The 22,722-nt window shown below is 36.5% G+C and overlaps 2 protein-coding genes across 2 annotated transcripts in view; both read right to left on the bottom strand.

Moving 5' to 3' along the window:
* LOC142336147 (multiple coagulation factor deficiency protein 2 homolog) overlaps positions 1 to 22,722 on the bottom strand; it is a 548,941-nt gene that overhangs the window by 74,644 nt on the left and 451,575 nt on the right. The window lies entirely within an intron of this gene.
* LOC142336603 (AP-1 complex subunit gamma-1-like) overlaps positions 6,488 to 22,722 on the bottom strand; it is a 100,826-nt gene continuing 84,591 nt past the window's right edge. Inside the window, exons 19-20 of the mRNA XM_075385513.1 lie at positions 11,214 to 11,337; positions 6,488 to 7,359 (exon numbers count right to left, since the gene is read on the bottom strand). Coding sequence (XP_075241628.1) covers positions 7,258 to 7,359; positions 11,214 to 11,337 — 226 coding nt within the window. The 3' untranslated portion in view covers positions 6,488 to 7,257. The remainder of the gene's footprint in view (positions 7,360 to 11,213; positions 11,338 to 22,722) is intronic.

Below are 22,722 nucleotides of genomic sequence, written 5' to 3'. Positions count from 1 at the left end.
GGTGACATTTGATTCGAAACTTACACTTTTTATTTTCTGCAAGAATAAACAGGCTAAAAACATGAGACATTTGCAATTGAAAAACTTTTTTTTCAAAGTCACCCAAACGCATTGAATCGCATATAACCACTTCTGTTGCAGTTTCGTCTCATAGATACGTTGCTGCCAGAAAGTTGATACCCCACATGTAATTTCTCAAGCTAAAAACAATTTTCTGGATTCCATTTGATGTGGATGAATGCCATCAATTCGAATATCTGCTTTTTTTCCAAATTATAATCTAGAACTTTTACGTCGGTGTTTTGAAACTCGCCGCGTGAACCATCTGCTATATCAACTAAAGCCCTGTTAAAATTGGTTTTTTCATTATCGTTAGTTTCGAGTCCAAAGCTGCCGTATTTTACATTTGGTAATTGGGTAAATCGCTACTTTGTAAGGCTTTATTTTATTTAGGCACTTCAATAAAACGACTCCCATCTCTTTAGCGGAATCTTCTGTCGTACCTTGATCAATGGAATTATACCCTGTATGAATAATCAGACGTTCTGTTTTTCTTGATGCGGCATAATTGTAAATTATATTATTGAGGTCTTTTACTGTCGACGATGGATAAGAATGAATGTCAGCATCATTACTAATTGACATGACAGCATCATCATGACAGCGTCAATTTGGTGAACCAGTTTATACGAGTCGTCAGAAATAATTAACTGTTTTGTGAAACGAGGAAAAAACTTTGGATAAAAGTGACAGTTGACAGTAGATTTCACAACCACTTTTTCTATTGTTTTTTCGCTAATTAAATTTGATATTAATTTATCATTCTGACTTCTCAAAAATTGAATCTCAGACTGAGCTTGATTATAAAGTTCTTTCTGATGTTCCAATTCGAGCGTAAGTCTATCCATTTCTTGGTTGTTTTCCTGATTCTTGTTTGCTAAGTTAAGCGACTCCCTTCATTGATTTCTTACTTGCATCACCTCGCTTACTAGTTTCTCTTTTGTCCATTTTGACGAACCCGAAATAGTATCTGTCATCTTGCTATCTATGCTTTAGGTTGATTGGTTTTAGTTATTCATGCATAAACCAGGAAAAAAAAAGATTCGCCCAGAACATGACGCTATGTTACATTAACAGTAAAATTGGTTTGATCTCAGCAGTTTGATGTCCAGATATAGAATACTCAATAATTCGATTTTCTTGTGGAAGAAAAAAAACTTGTTTAATTGATCGAAAAAACAAAAAACTCTTTTTGAGATAAAGTTCTCAATGAAGGGAAGGAAAAAAATCTATCAGCTTGTTTGTTCATATAAATTTACGCAGCTGACTTTGACTTCTATTTGCAACCCAAAACTATAGATTGCTTTTCTACTTTCGCTTTGGCGTCTTCGTTTGAATAGCATTTACCAGTTTTTAAAGTACAACAAAATAATCTGTTTGAAATCACTTTGAGATATATTACTGTAATCCTCGACCAGATTTTAATTCAGGTGAGTCGTAATATGAAAAATTAATGAAAAGTTATAATACTTTGCGATTTTAGCATGAATACGGTAACTGTTTGGCCACTGTTTGTATCACCATTTAAATGGAGACCGATTTCACATCAGCTGTAATAATCGTTGTTTGGAGATGCAACTGTTGCGCTTGAATATAGAAATCAGAAGCTTGGCAGACACTCATAAACAATCATTCTTGTTTTGCTCTCAGTTTGTTTTTGAATAGAATTTTTTTGAACCAATTTTTGTCATTTAAAACCTTATCAACAACACTAATTTGAGTTCTCTATTAATTTTCATTTGACCTATCCAATTAAAACCAATTTTTGGAGTAAATAATATCTAAAGCAATGACAAAAAATCTCATCAGAAAAAGCTGAAATTAAGTTAAAATCTATCTCAAATAAATCAGGTACGAAAAAAAACAAAAGTTTACCGAATTCGAAATGCCTCCACAATATTCCTCACACCATAATAACAATATTTGTCAAGCCACAATAACCTGTGATATCAAAGAATATGAGAAAATTGCAACAAAGAGACGTTCTACAAACAAAGATAAAATCATAAGCGCAATAAAATCGCGAAACGATTTTTAAAAAACGACACCGGAATTAAAGCGTTGCTCACTCAGATAAAATTTTGCTTCATAGCTATTTTCCTTCAAGTATCCATTTCATCAAAACATAACCTACTCACGTCGGGCGAATTGTTCTCAAGCAACCGGCGAGCGGTTGGCTTCGTCAGTAGCTAGCCACGATTTAGTGAGGCCAGGTTTAGTTTAATTGAAGAGGCGTGAGGTGAGCGCAGCGGGTGGGTACAACTGGGGGGTGGGGTGCAACGGTGGGAGGTGCCCTTACGGCCTGAAAGATGTTCAAGAACCTCCCGTCACACCATAAGTAAGTCTCCAAAACAGTTTCTCTGAATTGCATACTTGGAGACTAGTGAGCGGAAAGACTCTAAGAGAACTTGATGCCAACTGGGCGCCACCTGTTTATCCCAATTTTGAAGACGAAACGTCAAATGGGTCAGACGAAAAAACTAAAATATATCGTTTGATAGCAACTAAAATGGAACTAAATTCACTATGGGGGCTTAAAATGAAGTCGTTCGAAGTAGTTCACTATAACCTTTTAAAAAATTAATCAATTTTTTACGCTTTTCATTTGACTTTTAGTAGTGAACTGCCTCGACTTCAGCTGCTGCTGACACTTATGATTGAGAAAACTTCAAAACATAGCCAGTAGATTGCCGGAAAATAGCTACCGCTGACGCTCTTGATGCACATCGGGATTTAAACAGAAAAAGAAAAGAGATAAATTGATAGAAACTTTTTCTATTTTTTTTTCAGTGTCAATGTGTTCTAGTTCGGCGTGCAGTTTGATTTGGATTCTAAAGCTGTACTTAATTCAGCTTCTAAACTGAAGCTAATAAGCTTAATACCAATGTCAGCTAGCAAACACTAATGAACTTTGATAACCTATTTATCCATGACTAAATGACCGCGCTTTATCGGTTTATTCCGTATCTTTTGATCCAAGTCATGAAGAAACTTGCTTCGGCTGAAAAAACCTGTGTGGTACCAATACTCCTGATCGAGTCGTAAAAAGACAAACGCGCTTACAAAAATTGCTTCAAACTTCGTTCCGGAGCCATTAATAACATCCGCAATTGCACTCACATATGCCTACGTTGCTTGAAGATCCACTAGACACTTGCCAACTGGTCAAGGCGATAAATGTATTCAAAAGTCAAATCCTTCACCAAAACTGATCAGACAAAAAAAATCGGTTAAGGACAAACAGGACGAAAACTATTTCTACAGCCTTCTTGAAAACCATTAAGCTACCGATTCGTAACTTGCTGATTTTTATTGATTAGAGGTACTTAGTTAGATGGTTGTTTCCGCAAATTCTTATGGCATATTACCCTCAAGAGCGACCCAAGCTTTACCAAATATAGTCTGTGACACTAACTCACTATAGTTTGTAAAGCGGAAATGTCCACTCATCAAGGACCATTATTGAAAAATTATCATCTGAAAGAAAAACAAGTCAAAACTGACAGAGTCCATTATTTAATCGCAAAAAACAAGCGGACAAACGCCAGATGAACTGTTCTCGAACGACAGGCAGGCATTTTAATTTAATGGGGCCGTAGCTTAGAAACTTTTAATGAGTGCAAAAACAAGATCATATCCCACCCCACAAGTGTAGGAACCCCAGATATCCAGAATATCCGTCTGACCTCTTAACCACTCAGTTACAATGGCTTTATTTTCTTTCGCTCACAATCGATTTATATTAGCAGCAAATTTTATGTTAGAAAGCGAGCAAAAATATCATTCAAAATGAAAACGCAAAAGCGTGAAAACGTGATCAAGAATTCAAGGAGCTTTTTAGAGCACATGTGCAAAAACGGTAAAACAAAAAGTTTGCAAACATAGCCGACAGATTGCAGGAAAGATTACTGCCGTTGACGCGCTTGACGCACATCGGGAATGAAACAGAAAAAAACTTGAAATTGACCATTTTTTTTCCTAAGTTTCAAAAATTGTTCAAATTCAGTGTGCAGTTTCAGTTAGATTCTAAACCTATACTTACTTCAGCTTCTAAACTGAAGGATCTTAAACTTTATACTAATATCAGCTAGCAATCTTTGATAAACTAACTTTGATAAACTAATGCACCATGTCTTAATGATCGGGCTTCATCGGTTTCTCCAGTTTCTTTTGATTTTGCTCTTTTGACCTTGATTGTATTCACTATCTTGCGTAATTCATTGAGTGAATGGATTTAAAAATCATTCAGTTGAGACAGTGAGTGAGGTAAGTGAGTGAAGTAAGGTAAACGACAACCGTGATCAAAAGGTAAAGCGAATTAATTAAAATATAGCAGGACAAGTCCTGACCTGCAATTCAAAGAATTTTCTTTGAGTAAAAAAAACTAAATCTAGAACGGAAAATTAATGCATTGAGAAAACCATTCCCAAAACAAAATCAGAAAAAATTTAAAAACTGAACATCAATGTCAAAATTCCGCATGTGAACAAAAAATCACTAGCGAGAGAGATTTGGTTCAAACGAAAATCTAGGACTAGAATGAACGATGAATGGACATGGAAAGCCATTTAGAAAAAAATCCATTCCAAAATATTGAAAAAACGGTAAAAAATCAAAGATCAAGATTTTAGTAAAAATATTCACGCCGCAAAACCACTCGCTTTTTCGCTGCATTTCCTGTTTCCGCGTGACCAATATCAGTACTCCAATTTGAATTCGAAAATCATTAAAATGTGTGAACAGATCTTAAAAAAAGCCAGCGCACCACTACAATTCAAATTCTTTGAATTGTAAAAAAAGGAGAGCGTCTAAATAATAGCCGCTTGAGACGCTTAGGGCGGCTATTAATCACCCGAAACGAAAAACTCAAGGGCGTAAAAGTCACTCGAGTCAAAATGGTCATGCAAAAATTTAGTATAAAAAAGACCAACATGTTTACAATAAATGCTACAAATTTCGTTCTGGAGCAATTAATAATGCAGTACCGGTGAAAATATTTCTATGAGGTTCCTGTGATGTCATGCTTTTTTAAAAAATCTTCCGTTTAAGTTACAACGACTCGAGAGCTTAGTTTTTAGTTGTCTTCTGCTCCAATACGTCGACAGTGCAAACTTTGAACGCTCTAAATCAAAGAAAACTTGATATCAAAATTTATTTTAATCATTTTCATTTATATACAAGAGCTAAAAAGGTTTTGCTGTGAATGGAACAATGATACACATTAATCAATAATATTAACTGTTTTTACTCTTTTATTCTACTACACTTACATATTTATTTAATCTCAGCATAACTTCACCAACCATTATTTAAGTCAACCAAAATTATAGAAACTTTAACATTTGTTCATCGTCATCGCAATAAAACTGAACGCTCTTGTTATTAACACCTGTTCAAAACAAAAATAAATATTTGGAGATTGTAGGGGGATATAGTCAGGGTTGAAACATCTTTAGTTGAGTTCACAGATGAAGAACGGATCTGTTGCTAAACTCAGAGATCCTATTCATTTATCTATTCATTCATCTTTGAAGACTAGAAACTTGCGGGACGGAGCTGACAAGGCAGCAAAGTTGTTATTAAATTTCAAACAATTGCTTTGCCACAAGTAATTGCAGAGTTTCAGGAGAGGCGAGGGGGACAGAGGGAGGGGATAAAAAAGAAGCAAAATAAATGATATGACAAATTATAAGTTTCAGCCAAAGAATTAATAATAGTGATTAAATGCGTATTAGACTGCGTGGAATCGGAAAAAGATCATATTTGAGAAGCACCCACAAGAAAACAATTCTGGTGCCCTAATGGAAAAGAGTAGGAGAAAGCACCGTTACTATCATACATTACTCATCACACAGAAAAAATACCATAGTTCTTGATACCACCAATCTAGCTAACTACTAAACATTACAACCTAATAAATCGGCCAAGACCAGCTAATTAATTATTAACTGCATCACAAATAATTATTAAGTCTCTTTTTTAAGAAAGGATTCCCTATTTTCTCAGGAGCGACAGTTCTCAGCAGTAAACAGCAGATCAAATGTAGGTCATTTTTGCTTGTCTTTTTTGCGTATTTTTCTATTCCTTCGCTATTCCTTATTGTGCGTAAATATCTAAGATAACGTTATCAATATGTTGGGAAATGATTTCTGAAAATTAGAAGGATTTGGAAGTATTTTGCCAATCACAAATGGGATGAAGCTTGCACATGGCATTTTAAAAAATCCGTACCGTCAGACGATACTGCTATCACAGATCGAGAAAACAGAAATACTACTTCCATTTTTATATTGCATGGTAAAAGAACAGTGATAACAAAATTCTCGGCTCCATTCTGCCCTGCCCCAAACCCCCATCCCCACCACCAGTTTTTAGGACACCTACTTAGAAATAATGCATGTTACAATGCAAAAAATAGCACGTCTACCTGAGGGCCGTAAAAGTCATATACTAAGCTGCGGTCCGAAACAGAATGGATCCAAATTTTTTAACAACGTGAAATTGAGGTGGTATCAACGAAGAGTGTTGAATGGTTGCTTAACTATTCGCACATTCATAAGCACAGGATGAGGAATTACATCTGGTACAACTAAAACCATGTTCTGCTCATGTTGCATGCAAACATAACTTAAAGGGGGAATAACAACGAAAAGGGGAAGCAATACACTGACTGGTTTTTATAACAAGGTAGTTGTTATTGTTCTCATGTACAGGAACTCACAATAGATATGGAACAACATTATCAACAAAAGATAGACTGCTAGCTTAGACGAAGTCATATACGTTTATGCAAATTTATTTCTACTGTTTTTTTTGTACATCAAGGGGAAAGAATTTTACACTGTCAAACACTGCATAAACCCTCCATAAATGTTAAATTCGATTCTAACTGTGTTTTCGAGTTTCGATCAGGTCTAAACTCTAGGCAACTCAATGGTTAATTACATAAAGGACATAAATTGTACACCTGATCAAATTCGATTCATTTGCAACGAATTAATTTGCATTCCAAGCTTTATGAAGGAAGAATTGTGCGGGTAGCATGAATAGCATTGCTAACCAGTTACAGGTTATGGCTCACATAATTTTGGAAACTCTCTGTAGTAGATAATTTTCAGGTTTGGAAATATAGCAACAGGGTCAAAATTATTCATGTTATCGATAGGGTGAGTCATTTCTCATTTTCAAGACCTCCTTTCACCACCCGGGCAAAGGGGGCAAGTTGTTTACTTCAATCATTTCCTGCTGCGGCATCTCATTCACAACGTAGTTTAGTTTCACCCTCAGACGTAGTTTTTGCTGAAACAGAGCGTTCAATGTTAACGCATCTGATACAAAGGTTACAAGTACACAAATATGGAACCCAAAATATTAAAACCCTGGATGTCATCTTTCAACTGAGATTAAACAAAACTTCAGAGACTGAGAATAAACAAGATTTTAAGGTAGCATTTAGCCACTGATTCTACCGGAAGTCTCAACAACAGACTCACATGTGTCAGCGCGGTAACAGAGGGTTCCAACGTGCCAAGTTTGTCAGAAGTCTTAATATGAAGAAATGGATTCTTTGAACCACAATTGTACCCGCAATTCAATCGATGCAGTTTTGAATGCGTTTTGTAAGAAACAGAATTATTACAAGTTTACACGATTTTGGTCAATTATCAGAAACATAATCCAGTATTGATCTTGTGGAGAAGAAACACCAGATTAGATTATCTCTTTGCTATAATATTATCTCCAAGTGTCATTCGTACCTATTCCGGTATTTCAACAGCTCTTAGAAGCGAAACCACACTTATATATCGCAATTGAAACGCATCTAGGCTACATATGGTACACAAGGGTGAGATCTAGACCCAGTCAGTGCCTTCCTCTCCAGCAAGATAAGTAGATCTCTTCGGTCAATAGTCTTCAGTCATCTTTTTTTTTATAAAAATGGCCATTCAGATTTTTTTTTACATTCAGACCTTCGACCAGCTGAAGTTCAACTGGATTTGGTTTTCTTCAGTCTCCGAGTCGTGACGGATTCTGGGGTGTCAAATGTCTGGATGTAGATTTACGTCTGTTTTTCTTGAACACTGCATTCTCCGCGAAAACTTTTCAGAAGAGGGAATTAATTAAGCCAAATACCCGCAACAGCATTTACTTAAATCAAGAACATAGCCCATAGATTGTCGAAATAGCTGCAAGTGACCTTAATAAAATTACATGTCATTTAAGAGAGCGAGGTAAGTCAGTCATGATCAAAAAATTTATTTACACATTTCTGCTCAAAACTCACCGCCAATTAGTTTAAGGGGCGTAGGATATTGGGCAAAAACTCGATTAGGCAATTGAATTTTAGTGGCCATTAGGCGAAAATTCTGAATTGAAGATCTGTGGAAATTAGGCGAATACGAATTAAAATCCCTTGGGGAGATTTTGTAATATCCGCCTTGTAATATAACGCAGACAATTGACTGTAACCATTGTCTTCATAGAAAAACAGCTTACAAAAACAATCAAGAAACATACCCGGCAGATTGCCGGAAAATAGCCGCCGTTGATTCCAATAAGCATGATTGGGATTGAATGAATAGATATTGAAAAAAAAAGATTTTTGTACAAAAACATTTTTTAAGTCCGATTTATTTTGATGGCATTTCGTAGTTGAACATAACGTACTTCTGTTTCTTAGAGAGAGGCTACAGGGGCTACTATCAATACCAATAAGCATTAGAGATGGTAACTAAGACTTATAGGAACGACGTTCAAATAGCGGGCATCTAAAATTGGGCTTTATGGGTTTATCTCGTTTCTACTTCTGACTTCAACTTTTTATACTGACTCTGTTCATTTTGAATTACTGAGCAACTGATGTTCAAAATCAGTTTTAGCAGAATGAGAGAAGAGAGAAACTAGCCTAGAGAAATCAAAAAGATATCATGCAAAATGTTGAAAAAGCGGCAAAATGAGGTAAAGCGAAACATTTTTTTATTCGAAGAAGTAAAAAAACATAGCAGGACAAGTCCTGACGTACAATCCAAAGAATTTTTATTGACTTAACAAACAACAAGACCTAGAACGGACAATGAGTGAATTGGGAAAACCATTTCTAAAAAAAATCAGATGAAAAAAAAAACAGAAAATCAATGTCAAAATGCTGCTAGGGAGAAAAAACCACTAGTGAGATATGTAATTTTGATTCTAACAAAAAACTAGGTCCAGAATGAGCTGTGAATGGATTGGGAAAACTATTTAGAAAAATCCGATTCAAAAATCGAAAAAACAGTAAATATCAGGGTGAAATTGCCGCATGTGAACAAAAAACCACTACCGAGAAACTGAATTTTTGTTCAAACACCATTTTCTCACTCTACTTTAAAATTAGAGCGAAAAAAATTCACGACGCAAAACCACTCGCTTTTTCGCTCAGTTTCCTGTTTCGGCGTGACCAAAATCACCACTCCAATTTGACTTCAAAAATCATGAAAATGTGTGAACAGATCTTAAAAAAACATAGCCGGAAGAATTCCGGATAAGATTCGAAGTGAAAATCAATTTAAACGCCATCCAACTACTCATCAAACAAAACGTGCGTTCACTAATTTATAATTATCTTGAAACAAAGTCATGAAACAAAAAAGTAAAAACAATCCCGAAAAAACTATCTCTGCCAAAATAACTTCAACAATACAACTAGTACTTACAAAAACCACTTATGTGAATTTTGAAAAAAATACTGTAGGCTAAATTTATGAAAAAAAAACGCTCTTAAAAACAACTTTCACTGAAAAACTGGAAAGTTACTAAATATTTTAAAATTTCAAAAACGTATAAATCCAAAGAAAGATTCCCTTCAGCTTATATGGTATCCAGATGCTCGCAAAACAATAGGCAAGTCATAATAGGCAAAGAAACATAGCTGAAAACAGAACGAAAAAAAACGAAAAACTGCAAAAAATTAAGAAAAATAGTTCCAATTTTCGCCATTTTTTTGTCATATTTCTCAACATAAAAATGATTCCTACCCACAAAACTGTAACCAATTGTTATCATAAAATTGCTCAAGCAGAAGAAGGGCTTTCTTCAATACCCATTTGAGCCAGTAAAACAAAATAATCTTCAAAAAAAACGCAAAATTTAGACCGAAAATCAGCAAAATACATTAAAAACCTCCGAATTATCAAAAAATTCATATTTATTTCCAGAAACCTTCAAACCACTACCGAAACCAGCCTAAAATTAAAACAAAATCATAACCAAACCTCTTAACCAAAATAAATAAAAAACTGCTTTAAAATGCCGCACGTGAACAAAAAAATTTCGCTCGCTTAGAGAAAATTTTTTCACACATCAATTTCTCGCTCTCTCAAAAACAGCGGTCTGAACAAAAACCACTCTCTTTTCGCTCCGCTCTTCGCTTTTGTTCAGCGCCAAAATTACTCCAATTTTTTTCACGCATTTCATTTCCCGCTTTAAAAATCACTCCAATAAAATTGATTAAAAAAGGACTTCTCCAATACTCCTCTTCGAGTCGTAAAAAAAAGACAGCGCCCCAATACAATTCAAATTCTTTGAATTGTAAAAAAAAATAGGAGCGCTATAATAGCCGGCTGAGAAGATGAGGGCGGCTATCAATAACTTTTTTGAATTTTTAACAATCGTTTCCCCCCGTTACTTTCAAAGTCATTGCTCGTGATAAAATTCTGTTATCCTAATCGAGTTTTAGCCTAATATCCAATGCCCCTAGTTTAAGCATTGACGTCAGGCACATGAAAATAGCAAAAGAGCAGTGAAATAGCGGCATGAAAAGATCAACAAAATTGCTCTTTTGAAGTTTGCGACGTGAAGAAATGTAAAACGAAGAAGAGCGTCAGACGACGAAACAAAAACAAAAACCAAGATCACCGCACTATAGATACGCTCAGCTTACAGCTTCGCAGCTATAACTCAGCTTAGTTTGACTATTCTGATATTAAGAGAAAAGCTTCATTCTTTCGGGTAGTGTCATTTCTTTAAGCAAAAAGAGCAGCTAAGATCAAAATTTGCACGAGACAAGCCCGCTCGTGCGTTGAAACCATTAGCTATTTTAAATGCTATTTGTAAGATTTCGCGTTTTGACGCCGAGCTGCTGAGATTGTTAGGCGAACTTAGCATTGAAAACTGACCTTTGTGGGGTTGGAGACTTTGATGAGCTGTGTCACTGGTACTGATGAGGAAGGACCCACATCGGTGGCCGAAGGTGGCAACAAGCTCAATTGCATCGACTGCAACACGTCAAAACACACAATGCTAGCTGGGTATTTAAAATTATCAGCTCATATAGCAATAGAACTAACACATCCGAAGGGCTTCTCAAGGTGTAACGGAATCATCTCATGAAAAGCTAGAAATATTATATTATGCGAAACCAAAAGCTAAATAGTTCAAACGTCAAATCTTTATATATCCAAGCAGCAGCAAAAAAGGCGACGATCCACGCTTTGTCATTCGTTGAAGGGGAACCAAATTTGAAAACCACAAGCTAATTTAAAGTATAAAAAGAGTATAATTTAGAGTATAAAAAGACTTCAAAGCACGATCAAATTAGACATTGAAATGCACCTTTGACGGTTTAGACGGAATAAATTCATTTCTACTTTAGCAGCCTGACAGCCGCAAAACTAACACATGCATTTTTGACAATAGTCGTTTGACTAATAATCAATTAAATTAGGTTCTTTTGACTTCATGATTTTCAAACTTGCTTTTTGCCTGTAGGTAGGTGGGGTAGGATGGGGGTATCTAGGTGACGGGAGGTTAGGCATGTACGGGGTAGGGTATGTAGTTGGGGGCGTGGGGGCAGGGAAATGGTAGCGGGGGTGGATAGGTACGTGGGGGGTACATAGGCGAGGGTGTAAGCAGGTTGCAGGGTCTGTAATTTGGATAGGGAGAAGGGACTGTTATGGGGATAAATCTTCTCAAAATGACCTTTCGACCATGAAAATTACCAGCAGTACCTAATCACAATGTATAAGTAACTAGGCTATTGTAAAAGCCTATTGTTCGAAAACAGAAGTCAATGTTCGAAAACAAAAGTCAAAAGTACAAGTCATGTGCAAACTCGATGCTGCTAAAAACCTGTAGAATCCCAATACTCCTCTTCGAGTCGTAAAAAGACCAACACGTTTACAATAATTGCTTCAAACTTCGTTGTTCGAGAGCAATTAAAAATTTATCTGCTATGAATTTGACCATTTTAAGTACATTTCATTGCGCTCGGTTAGGGCCAATAAAAATCATATTTCAAACTTTCAACCTGTATGGAGCACAAGAAGATTCGAAAACTGATATGATAACCCATGCTCGGTTAGAGCTGAAGAAATACATCAATAATCCCTAAAAAGTCCAGTTAGGGAAGAAGAACTACTGGAACACAAGCTACACCTCTGGGCCATGAAGAGGTGTCATAAATCAGACATGCACTGACTAACTGATTGGTTTTTGCTGAGAAGATATGAGGTTTTAAAAAACTAAGTCTTCCCAATACAAAATATTTATTAGTTTTTCAGTTACATTTCCAGCAGAAAATGCAGATATCAAGATGATATCTTAATCTGTTTGCTCGTCTGCGAAGTTCAAAACAATTTTGTCGTAAACACATCCAGCAGATTTCCGGATTATCTGCAAAATAGACTTGCGTGCCGTATAATACAGATAGAAAGATAGAGATATAGATTGAAAAAATTATGGCCACTGCTCAAAATACTATGTAAAAAACACAGCAATCATTTTTAAAAAGCTTGTTAAAGATCACTCCGCAGAAGCTTTTTTGATTGAACACAAGAGTTCAATTGAGTTGAAATTAAAACACAGCCAGCAGATTGCCGGAAAATAGCCGCCTTTGACGCTCTAGACGCACGTCGGGATTGAAACAGAAAAAAAAGAAGAGATAGAAATTGACAAATAGGTGCAGTTTCAGTTAAATTCTAAACCTATACTTATTTCAGCTTCTAATCTGAAGGGAACTAGGCTTAATACTAATATCAGTTAGCAATCGCTCTGATGAACTTTGATAACCTATTTCAAAAAGACATTGGCCGACCTTTATCGGTTTATCCCATTTCTTTTGATTTTGGCTCTTTTGAAAATGATCGTATTCACTAAATTACGTAATTCAATGCTTGAAAGAATTTAAAATACATTCAGTTGAAACAGTGAGTGAAGTAAGTCAGAAGTGAAATTCGTGACTTATGTAAAAACAGAAAAACGTGATCAAAGGGTAAAGTTAAATAAAAGAAGGAGAGCGCCTAAATAATAGCCGTTTGTGGCTGACGGCGGCTATTAATCAAACTAAAACTTAAATTTCAAATTTAAAAGTTAATTTATTGAGTCAGGTTAAGTTGCGTCGATTTTTTCAGTTTGCGGTGTGCACACAAGTAAAACGAAAAAAAGGCCGTCTGACGAAACTAAAAGCCAGAACATCTAAAAATGGCGTCGCAGCTATGATAGCTATTCTTCATCTTTTTGAACTTTTGAGTCCAGAAAAACAAATCAAATGTTCTTGCTATGATTTGTTAGCAAAATTCCACGCAAACAATTCAAGGAAAACATAACCGACTAACGTCGGGCGAATTGCTCTCAAACGACCGGCGAGCGGTTGGCTTGGTCAGTAGCTAGCCACGGGGGGGGGGTGCACCGGGGGCAGCACTGGGTGGGGGGGGGGGCAAAAGCGCGGTGGGGGGGGGGGGGGGTGGAGCCAATAGTGGGGGTGGGGGGTCAACAAAAGGGGGGGGGTGTCAACCTCTAAGAACCGCCCCTCACACCATAAGTATAAGTCTCCAAGACAGTTTGAGCTGAAACAGACCTGAAAGGCTCTAAGAGCACATAATGCCCGCTGGGCGCTACCTGTTTATCCCGTTTTTGAGGACGAAAAGTCAAAAGCGTCAGACGAAAAATTGGTCAAGCGAAAAATCGCATAAAAAAGACCGACAGGACTAATATAATTGCTACAAACTTCGTTTGAGAGCAATTAATCATTAGTTGTTAGAAACAAAAGGTGCATTATCAATCTTGAAATGCAAAAACTTCAATATTGAACATATTGTTAGCAGAAGCAAATCAATGACCAATGGTTGCATTTAACTGAAAAGCAGTTTTGCCCCAGTCGAACCAGCTGCACATAGAATGAAAAGTCTTTGCAAGCTAAAATTTAATTCAAAAAAGGCAGCGAAGTTAATTCTATCTTTCAGCTTCAATTATCCCGTTGCTCTCAGCTTCAATTAAAGAAAAAGACCAAGAACCTTTTCTAGAAAATAGCAGCAGTTGATACCCGTGAACCCAACTGTGATTGCAACAAGGACAGAAAATATGCCCAGATCCAGAAAAACAAGATGTGTTTAGCTCAAAATCACCTTGTGGTATCAACTAATAAGGGATATAATCGACCCTCCTCGGACGAATTGCTCTCAAACAATTGGTGTTTATCAGAGGAAGGATAAAGTTACATGAGGTCATCAGAGGCTATAGCCCACTACTTAGATAAAAGTGAAGGAATGAAACCAATTTTGGAGCACAATTCAATTGAGACTTCCACGCCCATTAACTTCATCTGCTTAAAATTTGACACTAGCTTTACAATTTCTCAACACAACAGCCAAAATAATTGCTTCAAACGTTCGTTCTAGAGCAATTATTAATTATCTCAACACAGGACAGCAGTTCTAAACTGACTAGGAAACTAAAGTCGGACGAATTACTCTTGAACGCCTGTCGAGAAAATGCACCTTACAGGCGGGCTACAAAAACTTCTAAGGGTGAAAAATTTCCGAACCACTGATTATCCAGATGAGAATTGGTGACCTTATGCACTAAGCTACAGGGACTGTGATCAGTATTGGCTTAAAACCCATTTCAATTTAGCAAGCAAGTAATATCTCAATGAGAGCTATTTCAATCTCAGAAACCCAAAAAGGCAAGCGCGAAGAAAAGACTCGAGAAGTGAAATCGAGAGAATGTTGCAGAAGAAAAGGATCAACCGAAAAGTTTGCATAAACAAAAGACACAGGTTTATAAACAGGGTAAAATCATTTGAAACCCGTTCCAGAGTAGAATATCTTGGCAAACGTTGTTCAAAGCCCCCCAATACAATTCAAATTCTTTGAATTGTAAAAAACCAAGAGAAGGCCAATAATAGCCCCAGCTATCGCTGTGCGGCTATTAAAAATAGCCAAAATGTATATGAACTCAGAAAAATTAGAAATCAAAGATAGCCCGGGATTTATTGGTTCATCCACGTTCTTTTGAATTTGCTTTTTGACATTGAACGTATTCACGTATAAACGTGATAAATTCTTCATTCCATTCAGTTGAATCAGTGAGTGAGGAAAGTCAGATGTCAAACGTCGAAGTCGCAACCTATGTACAATAAAAAAAATGTGAGCGAAAGGTTAAACATTAAAAAAACAGCAGGATAAGTCCTTAAATACGATCCAGAGAATTGAATGCAAAATTTAAATTATATATAAATAGATAACAAATTGATCAATTCCAGCTGAACATAGGTAAAACAAACTAAAGAAATGAGAGCGACCAAATAATAGCTTCTGAGAGGCTGACGGAATCCATTAATTAATCGCGAAAAACAAACGGACAAATGCCAGATGAACTGTTCTCGAACGACAGGCAGGCATTTTAATTGATTGGGACCGTAGCTCAGAAACTTTTCAGTGCAAAAAACAAGACCAGACCCCACCTCACAAGTGTTGGAACCCCAGATATCCAGAATATCAGTCTGACATCTTAACCACTCAGTTACAATGGCTTTATTTTCTTTCTCTCACAATCGATTTATATTAGCAGCAAATTTTATTTCAGAAAGCGAGCAAAAATATCACTCAAAATGAAAGAGCACAAGCATAAAAACGTGATCAAGATGTCAAGGAGCGTTTTAGGGAACATGTGCAAAAACGGTAAAGCAAAAAATTTGCGAACATAGCCGACAGATTGCTGAAAAATAGCCACCGTTGACGCGCTAGACACACATCGGGATTCAAACAGAAGAAAAAAATGAAATTGACCATTTTTTCCTAAGTTTCAAAAATTGTTCAAATTCACTGAGCAGTTTCAGTTAGATTCTAAACCTACACTTACTTCAGCTCCTAAACTGAAGGGTCTTAAACTTTATACTAATATCAGCTAGCAATCTTTGATGAACTAACTTTGATAAACTAATGCACCATGACTGAATGATCGGGCTTCATCGGTTTCTCCAGTTTCTTTTGATTTTGCTCTTATGACCTTGACCGTATTCACTATCTTGCGTAATTCATTGAGTGAATGGATTTAAAAATCATTCAGTTGAGACAGTGAGTGCGGTAAGTCAGAAGTCAAACGTAAAAGTCGTGACTTATGTAAAACGACAAAAGTGATCAAAAGGTAAAGCGAATTAAAAAAATATATAGCAGGACAAGTCTTCATACTAATATCAGCTAGCAATCTCTCTAATGAACTTTGATAACCTAATGCACCATGACTTAATGATCGGGCTTCATCGGTTTCTCCAGTTTCTTTTGATTTTGCTCTTTTGACATTGACCGTATTTACTACATTGCGCAACTCAATGCGTGAAAGAATTTAGAATCCATTCAGTTGAAACAATGAGTAAGGTAAGTCAGAAGTCAAACGTGAAAATCGTGACTTACGTAAAACGAAAAACGTGTGAAACTTATGTAAAACGAAAATCAAAAGGTAAAGCAAAAGAAGAAAAAGGAGATCGCCTTAATAATAGCCGTTTGAGAGGCTGACGGCGGCTGCTAAAAAGACAATAATTGCTTTAAACTGCCTTCAAGTGCGATTTTTAAAACAATTGATCAAAATAACCAACTAACGTCGTGCTAATCGCTCTCAAACGGCCGTTGAGTGGTTGTCTTTGTAGTAGCCAGCTGAGGCTTAGGGATGCAAACATTGGAGCGTGCAATCGGTGGGGTTGACTGAGGGGGGTCAAACTACCCCTCACGAGGATCAAGAAATACCCTTCACGAGCACACCTTTAACCTCACCTAAAGTTTCAGTGACTCGCATAATACGATACTGGTATGGCAAGATTAAGGCTCTAAGAGAACTGACTAGCCACTTTACGCATGTGGATTACCTGTTTATCCGGTTTTGGAGGTAAAAAAAGTTAAATCATAAACCAGACGAAAAATTGGTCAGGCAAAGCATTTCAATAAAAAACACCAGAGGACTAATATAATTGCTGAAACAGTTTTTTGTCAATATTGACAGAAATTTCTTTGTATTAAAAACACTTCAATTAACTAAATCCACTAAAGCAGGCTTTAAATGACGTTGAGATTATTATATAACACTATAACCACTGACAAAATTTAAAGTGCAAATTGGCTGATTGTCGAAAAATAGCCGCCGTTGATTCCCATAACAAGATTGGGATTGAAAGAACTAGTGAAAAATTGATTTTCGTATAAAAATGTTACAGCAAACTATTTTGATGTCATTTTGGAGCTGAGCATTCTCCTGTTTTGTAGAAGACGACACAGGGACATCTAAAATAGGGCTTTGTGCGTTTATCCCGTTTCTGTTTATGATTTCGCTTTTTAACACTGCCTCTGTTCATTTTGAATTAATTTGCTGCGCAACTGCTGTCTAAAAACACTTTAAGCAAGAGAACTGACATGAGAACACTTAACATGAGAAAAGAGTGAAACTAGCCTAGAGAAGTCAAAAAGATTGCACGCAAAATGTTGAACAATCTGAACTAAGGTAAAGCGAAAAATTTTAATTCGACGAAGTAAAAAAACATAGAAGGACAAATCCTGACGTACAATTCAAAGAATTTTCATTGACTAAAAAAAACTAGACCTCGAACGAACTATGGGTGAATTGGGAAAACCATTTCTAGAAAAATCAGATAAAAAAATTAACAAAAAAACAGAAAATCAATGTCAAAATCCCACATAAGAACAAAAAACCACTAGCGAGAAATCGAACTTTTGTTCAAACACCGTTTTCTCACTTTACTTGAAAATTAGATTGAAAAAAAATCACGCTGCAAAACCAATCGCTTTTTCGCTCCACTTCCTGTTTCGGCGTGACCAAAATCACTACTCCAATTTGACTTCAAAAATCATGAAAATGTGAACAGATCTTAAAAAAACATAACCGGAAGAAAAAACATAGCCGAAAAAAACATAGCAGATCTTAAAAAAAGACAGCGCCCCAATACAATTCAAATTCTTTGAATTGTAAAACATAGCCGGCAGATTGCGGAAAACAGCCGCGATACGATAGACGCTTGTGGCCTGCCATGAATTGAAACAACTAAAGAAACAAGATAGGCAGATTGACCAAAAGTCTTTTAGCAGACCACTAGATTTTTTGGGTTAGATACGTACTGTCATTTTTATGATACACATACGGTCTATAAGTAAAAAGCCCTTAAAGAGCTTTCTCAAAATTGATTTTCGAAATCAAAAACTTAAGACTAATACTCAAGATTTAGGGTATATAAATTTGGCACCACTTAGATGCACACAATTGATTTTTAACTAGTAAATGTTCGTAAAACAAAGTTCCATAAATGCGTTCAGAAGTCATTTTTTGAGCGAGGTAAGTCACGCAATCAACCTAAAAGCAGAAATGACGTCAAGCAGCCAAATTTTAACGGAAAAGCAGTAGAAGTCACTGAAGTCATTGAAAAAGTCAGGGTAAGACAAATTAAAAATCTGTTAGACAAAAGAGCGCAATAATAGCCGCCTGGAATTGCTGACGCGGCTATTAAAAAATAAAAGCGCTATAATAGCCGGCAGAAAAGCTGATGCGGCTATGAAAAAAAAACACCAATTTCGGCGCACTTTTCATTTGACAATTAGTAGCGAACTGCCCCACTTGAATTAAACTGCGGACTCTTTTGAACGAGAGAGAAATTTAGATCATGAAAACCGAAAAAGTCTAGGGCGCAAAAGTCACTCGAAGAGTCAAAACGGTCATGTGAAAACTTTGCATAAAAAGACCAGCAGATTTACATTAATTGTTTCAAACATTCTTCGAGAGCATTTCAAAACAAAAACATAGCCGACAGATTGCCGGAATAGCTGCGAAAGAAAAGACCTGCGTGCCATATAAGTAGTAATAGGGTGAGCAAGTCTCCCCGGGGGGGGGGTGTAGACCCCATGTATTAAGATAGGGTATAGGAGTAATTTTTGAGCGCGGGTCTACACTAATGTATTAAGATAGGGTATAGGCGGCGTACATGTATTAAGATAGCGGCCGCCACGTATTAAGATTAGTTATAGCGGCCGCCACGTATTAAGATTAGGAATAGCCGCCGCAACGTATTAAGATTAGGAATAGCCGCCGCAACGTATTAAGATTAGGAATAGCCGCCGCAACGTATTAAGATTAGGAATAGCCGCCGCAACGTATTAAGATTAGGAATAGCCGCCGCAACGTATTAAGATTAGGAATAGCCGCCGCAACGTATTAAGATTAAGTATAGGGACCAGGGTATTAGTAGTATAGTGTGAGTAGATCAGCCGCATTTTTGGGAGCCGGTCATTGGCCTTTCCGCGCAGGGAATTGTACAGGCGGGGAATTGTACAGGCAGCGCGCACGGGAATTGTACAGGCGGGGAATTGTACAGGCAGCGCGCACGGGAATTGTACAGGCGGGAAATTGTACAGGTAGCGGGAATTAACGGATAATTCCCCTCGCAGTAAATTTCAACATGTTTATTGGTATAACCAGCGCAATGTATTAAGATTAGGTATAGCCGCCGCAATGTATTAAGATTAGGTATAGCCGCCGCAATGTATTAGGATTAGGTATAGCCGCCGCAATGTATTAAGATTAGGTATAGCCGCCGCAATGTATTAAGATTAGGTATAGCCGCCGCAATGTATTAAGATTAGGTATAGCCGCCGCAATGTATTAAGATTAGGTATAGCCGCCGCAATGTATTAAGATTAGGTATAGCCGACCCTAAATAGCAAGATGGCGCAGCGGAAGCGTGCTGGGCTCATAACCCAGAGGTCGGTAGATCGAAACTACCTCTTGCTGATCTGGCATTGTCACAGTACTAGTGGACTTTTACGTGCTCATAACATGGAAAAAAGTTAAATAAAAGAAAAAAAATTGAATTAATAAGTACAAAATAACAGACACAGTACAAATTAAGCACATGCAAATACAAATTTAATCAAACGTTTACATGATGATAGTACAAAAGAAAAGAGTATTAAAGTACATTTAGCCGAGTAGTTAATAAAGTCGACAACAAAAATTTGAGTAACTAACGAAGAATTAAGGAATTTAGAAAAAAATTACTGTCGACTTTATTACACTTCGACTTATTTTACATTAAATTTATCTAATTCACATATAATTACTTATAAAGTTTAAAACATGAACGTCATGAACCTTGTTCAGTTTTGTTTGAAAAAAATTAAATAGTTGAAATGCTGCAAATATTGTGTAAAATCCACACAAATTATCAGTTTTCTGAACTGGTTGTTGTATCATTTTCTGATACTTTTTATTCAAAAATTTGTATTTTGTGATTGGACGAGCCAAAGAATCAGCATAGTAATAAGTTCGATTGAGTCGAGCAATCATTATCCAATGCTCTCCAGCTTCACTGCTCGGAGAAGTGTTGATGATAGCAAAACTGAATGTGGGTAGCCTTGGAACACAATCTGCTGGAAACGATCCAATATAGCGGTATTTGGGTTCTGGGATTCGTTCAATAATCTGTCTCACAGAAGTGTTATCCATGACAAACAATTTTTCTCTGCTTTATTTCGCAAGTACCATTAACACACGGATTTCTAACTGTACAGTCAAGCTGAAAAGACTCATTCTCTTCATAAAAGCAACAATCATTGGACTTTTTACCTTGCTCTATAAAAGGTTGCTTGACTTTTTAATTTTGTCAACAGAATTGTAATGGGATTTGGGGTAGAATAAAATAATTATAAAAAGAAGTACCAGAAAAATTAGGAGAGGAACGTAAACAAAAAAGTTTGAATTAGTTCGCACCCAGTTAACGTTCATTTTAAGAAATTATTTGGTGAAAAGAATGGCGACTGGGTGACAATAATATATAACCCAAAAATGTTCCAATGCAGAAAGCAATGATGTAAAACCCATAAAAAACTGAAAAAAAACATGAAAAAATTTTCGTTAACGCAAAAATCTTCAGACATTTTTAGCAACCGTTCCGAACTTATCAATTTTAACAGTGGACATCCTTTCTCCTAGAACAATTAATTCTGTCACGCTTCTTAGCGGGCGGTCGAAAAACATTTCTAATCGGATACTTTCACCGCTGAGCTCAGGATAATGAATACTTTCTCCAGCATCTTGAAGTGAAGTGAGATCAAATACAAGCACGTAATGGTTCTGAAATAGATTATGTGGTAACGCGGGAATCTCTTCGTTAAAATTCATTGCCATTGGTTGTATCAACTGATACTATAGCTCTACCTCCTCGAACAATTCTTAGTTCTCGTAAACCAAATTTCTGATAATGGAAAGGATTTTCTTGAAAATGTCCTGTGAATGCTGAATTTGTGTTCATCGCAATAGCTACTCTTCTGATTGGAGCATTGTTAAAAACATTTTCCTGAATAAACTGGTTCTGTCCTGAAGGAATAATAAATGTGCGTGCAATTGTTTCCATAAAGTTGTAACAAGCAGGTTGATGAGTTAATTGATATTTGATAGTCTGGTGATACACTTCGTTAACAACAACACGTCTTGTAAACAGGGAACAGTCAAGAACTTTAAGGGAGACGTGAGGATTGTAGGAGATCATGTAGAAATTGGGTCTTGCACGAATCAATTTCAGTCTAACTTTTGTATTTGGAAGCAGTAACTTTTCACATTGGAACAAATCAATTGCTAATTTACCGTAATAAGTAGTTCCATTTTTCAGCAAAAGTTCTTCCTCTCGATCTATAAAAGGGCTTTTCTCAAAATCGCTGGGTTCTTTTTCAAATTCATATCCATGACAAGCCAAAATACCTTCATTATTTCTTGTGGAAGCGTTAAATTCATTGGAAATTAAAGCTTTGTGTCCATAGAGAGTGCAGCTGGTGCAGCTATATCAAGCAAATCAGCACCAACTCTTTTTGCTGCTGGGACAACATATCTCCTCAAGAATGGAATAGCTGTCCTCCCAATTGTTTGTGCTAACGCTCCGAATCCTCTTCCCCTCTGTCTTGAATAACCACGAAAATACGGTAAATCACTATCAGCAACCATTTTCTACAACTTTAAATCTAAAAATGATTGTCAGAAGTTTTTCTAAACATTAGTACCGCTCTTGTCACACCAACAGAGTTGAAAGGAACTTTTTCACCATAAGAGTCCCGGAGCTCAAGTTTTATGCTGTGGAATGAGTTTTTTAGAATTTTTTTAAATTGTAAGTTTGGAAAATTTTGATAATTCATGTATTATCCCGTTGAGATGATATCTCCATTCTTAACTTTTGATATAAACGGAATGCATCGTAAAAGAGCAGCTTTTGTATCACCCACAATATTGTATTCAACAATATCACTATATATCATTAAGGTGTGTATTCGTACAATGTCATAAGGAAACTTGGGAAAATGTGGACCACCACCACTCATGAAAACACCCATACCATAAACAGCTTCTTCGCATCCAAAGACATGA

This window comes from Convolutriloba macropyga, chromosome 3 (assembly GCF_964194025.1).
Source record: "Convolutriloba macropyga chromosome 3, txConMacr16.3, whole genome shotgun sequence".
NCBI lineage: Eukaryota > Metazoa > Xenacoelomorpha > Acoela > Convolutidae > Convolutriloba > Convolutriloba macropyga.
The sequence above is the reverse complement of the archived record's forward strand: the minus strand, read 5'-3'. Positions and strand labels throughout refer to the sequence as shown.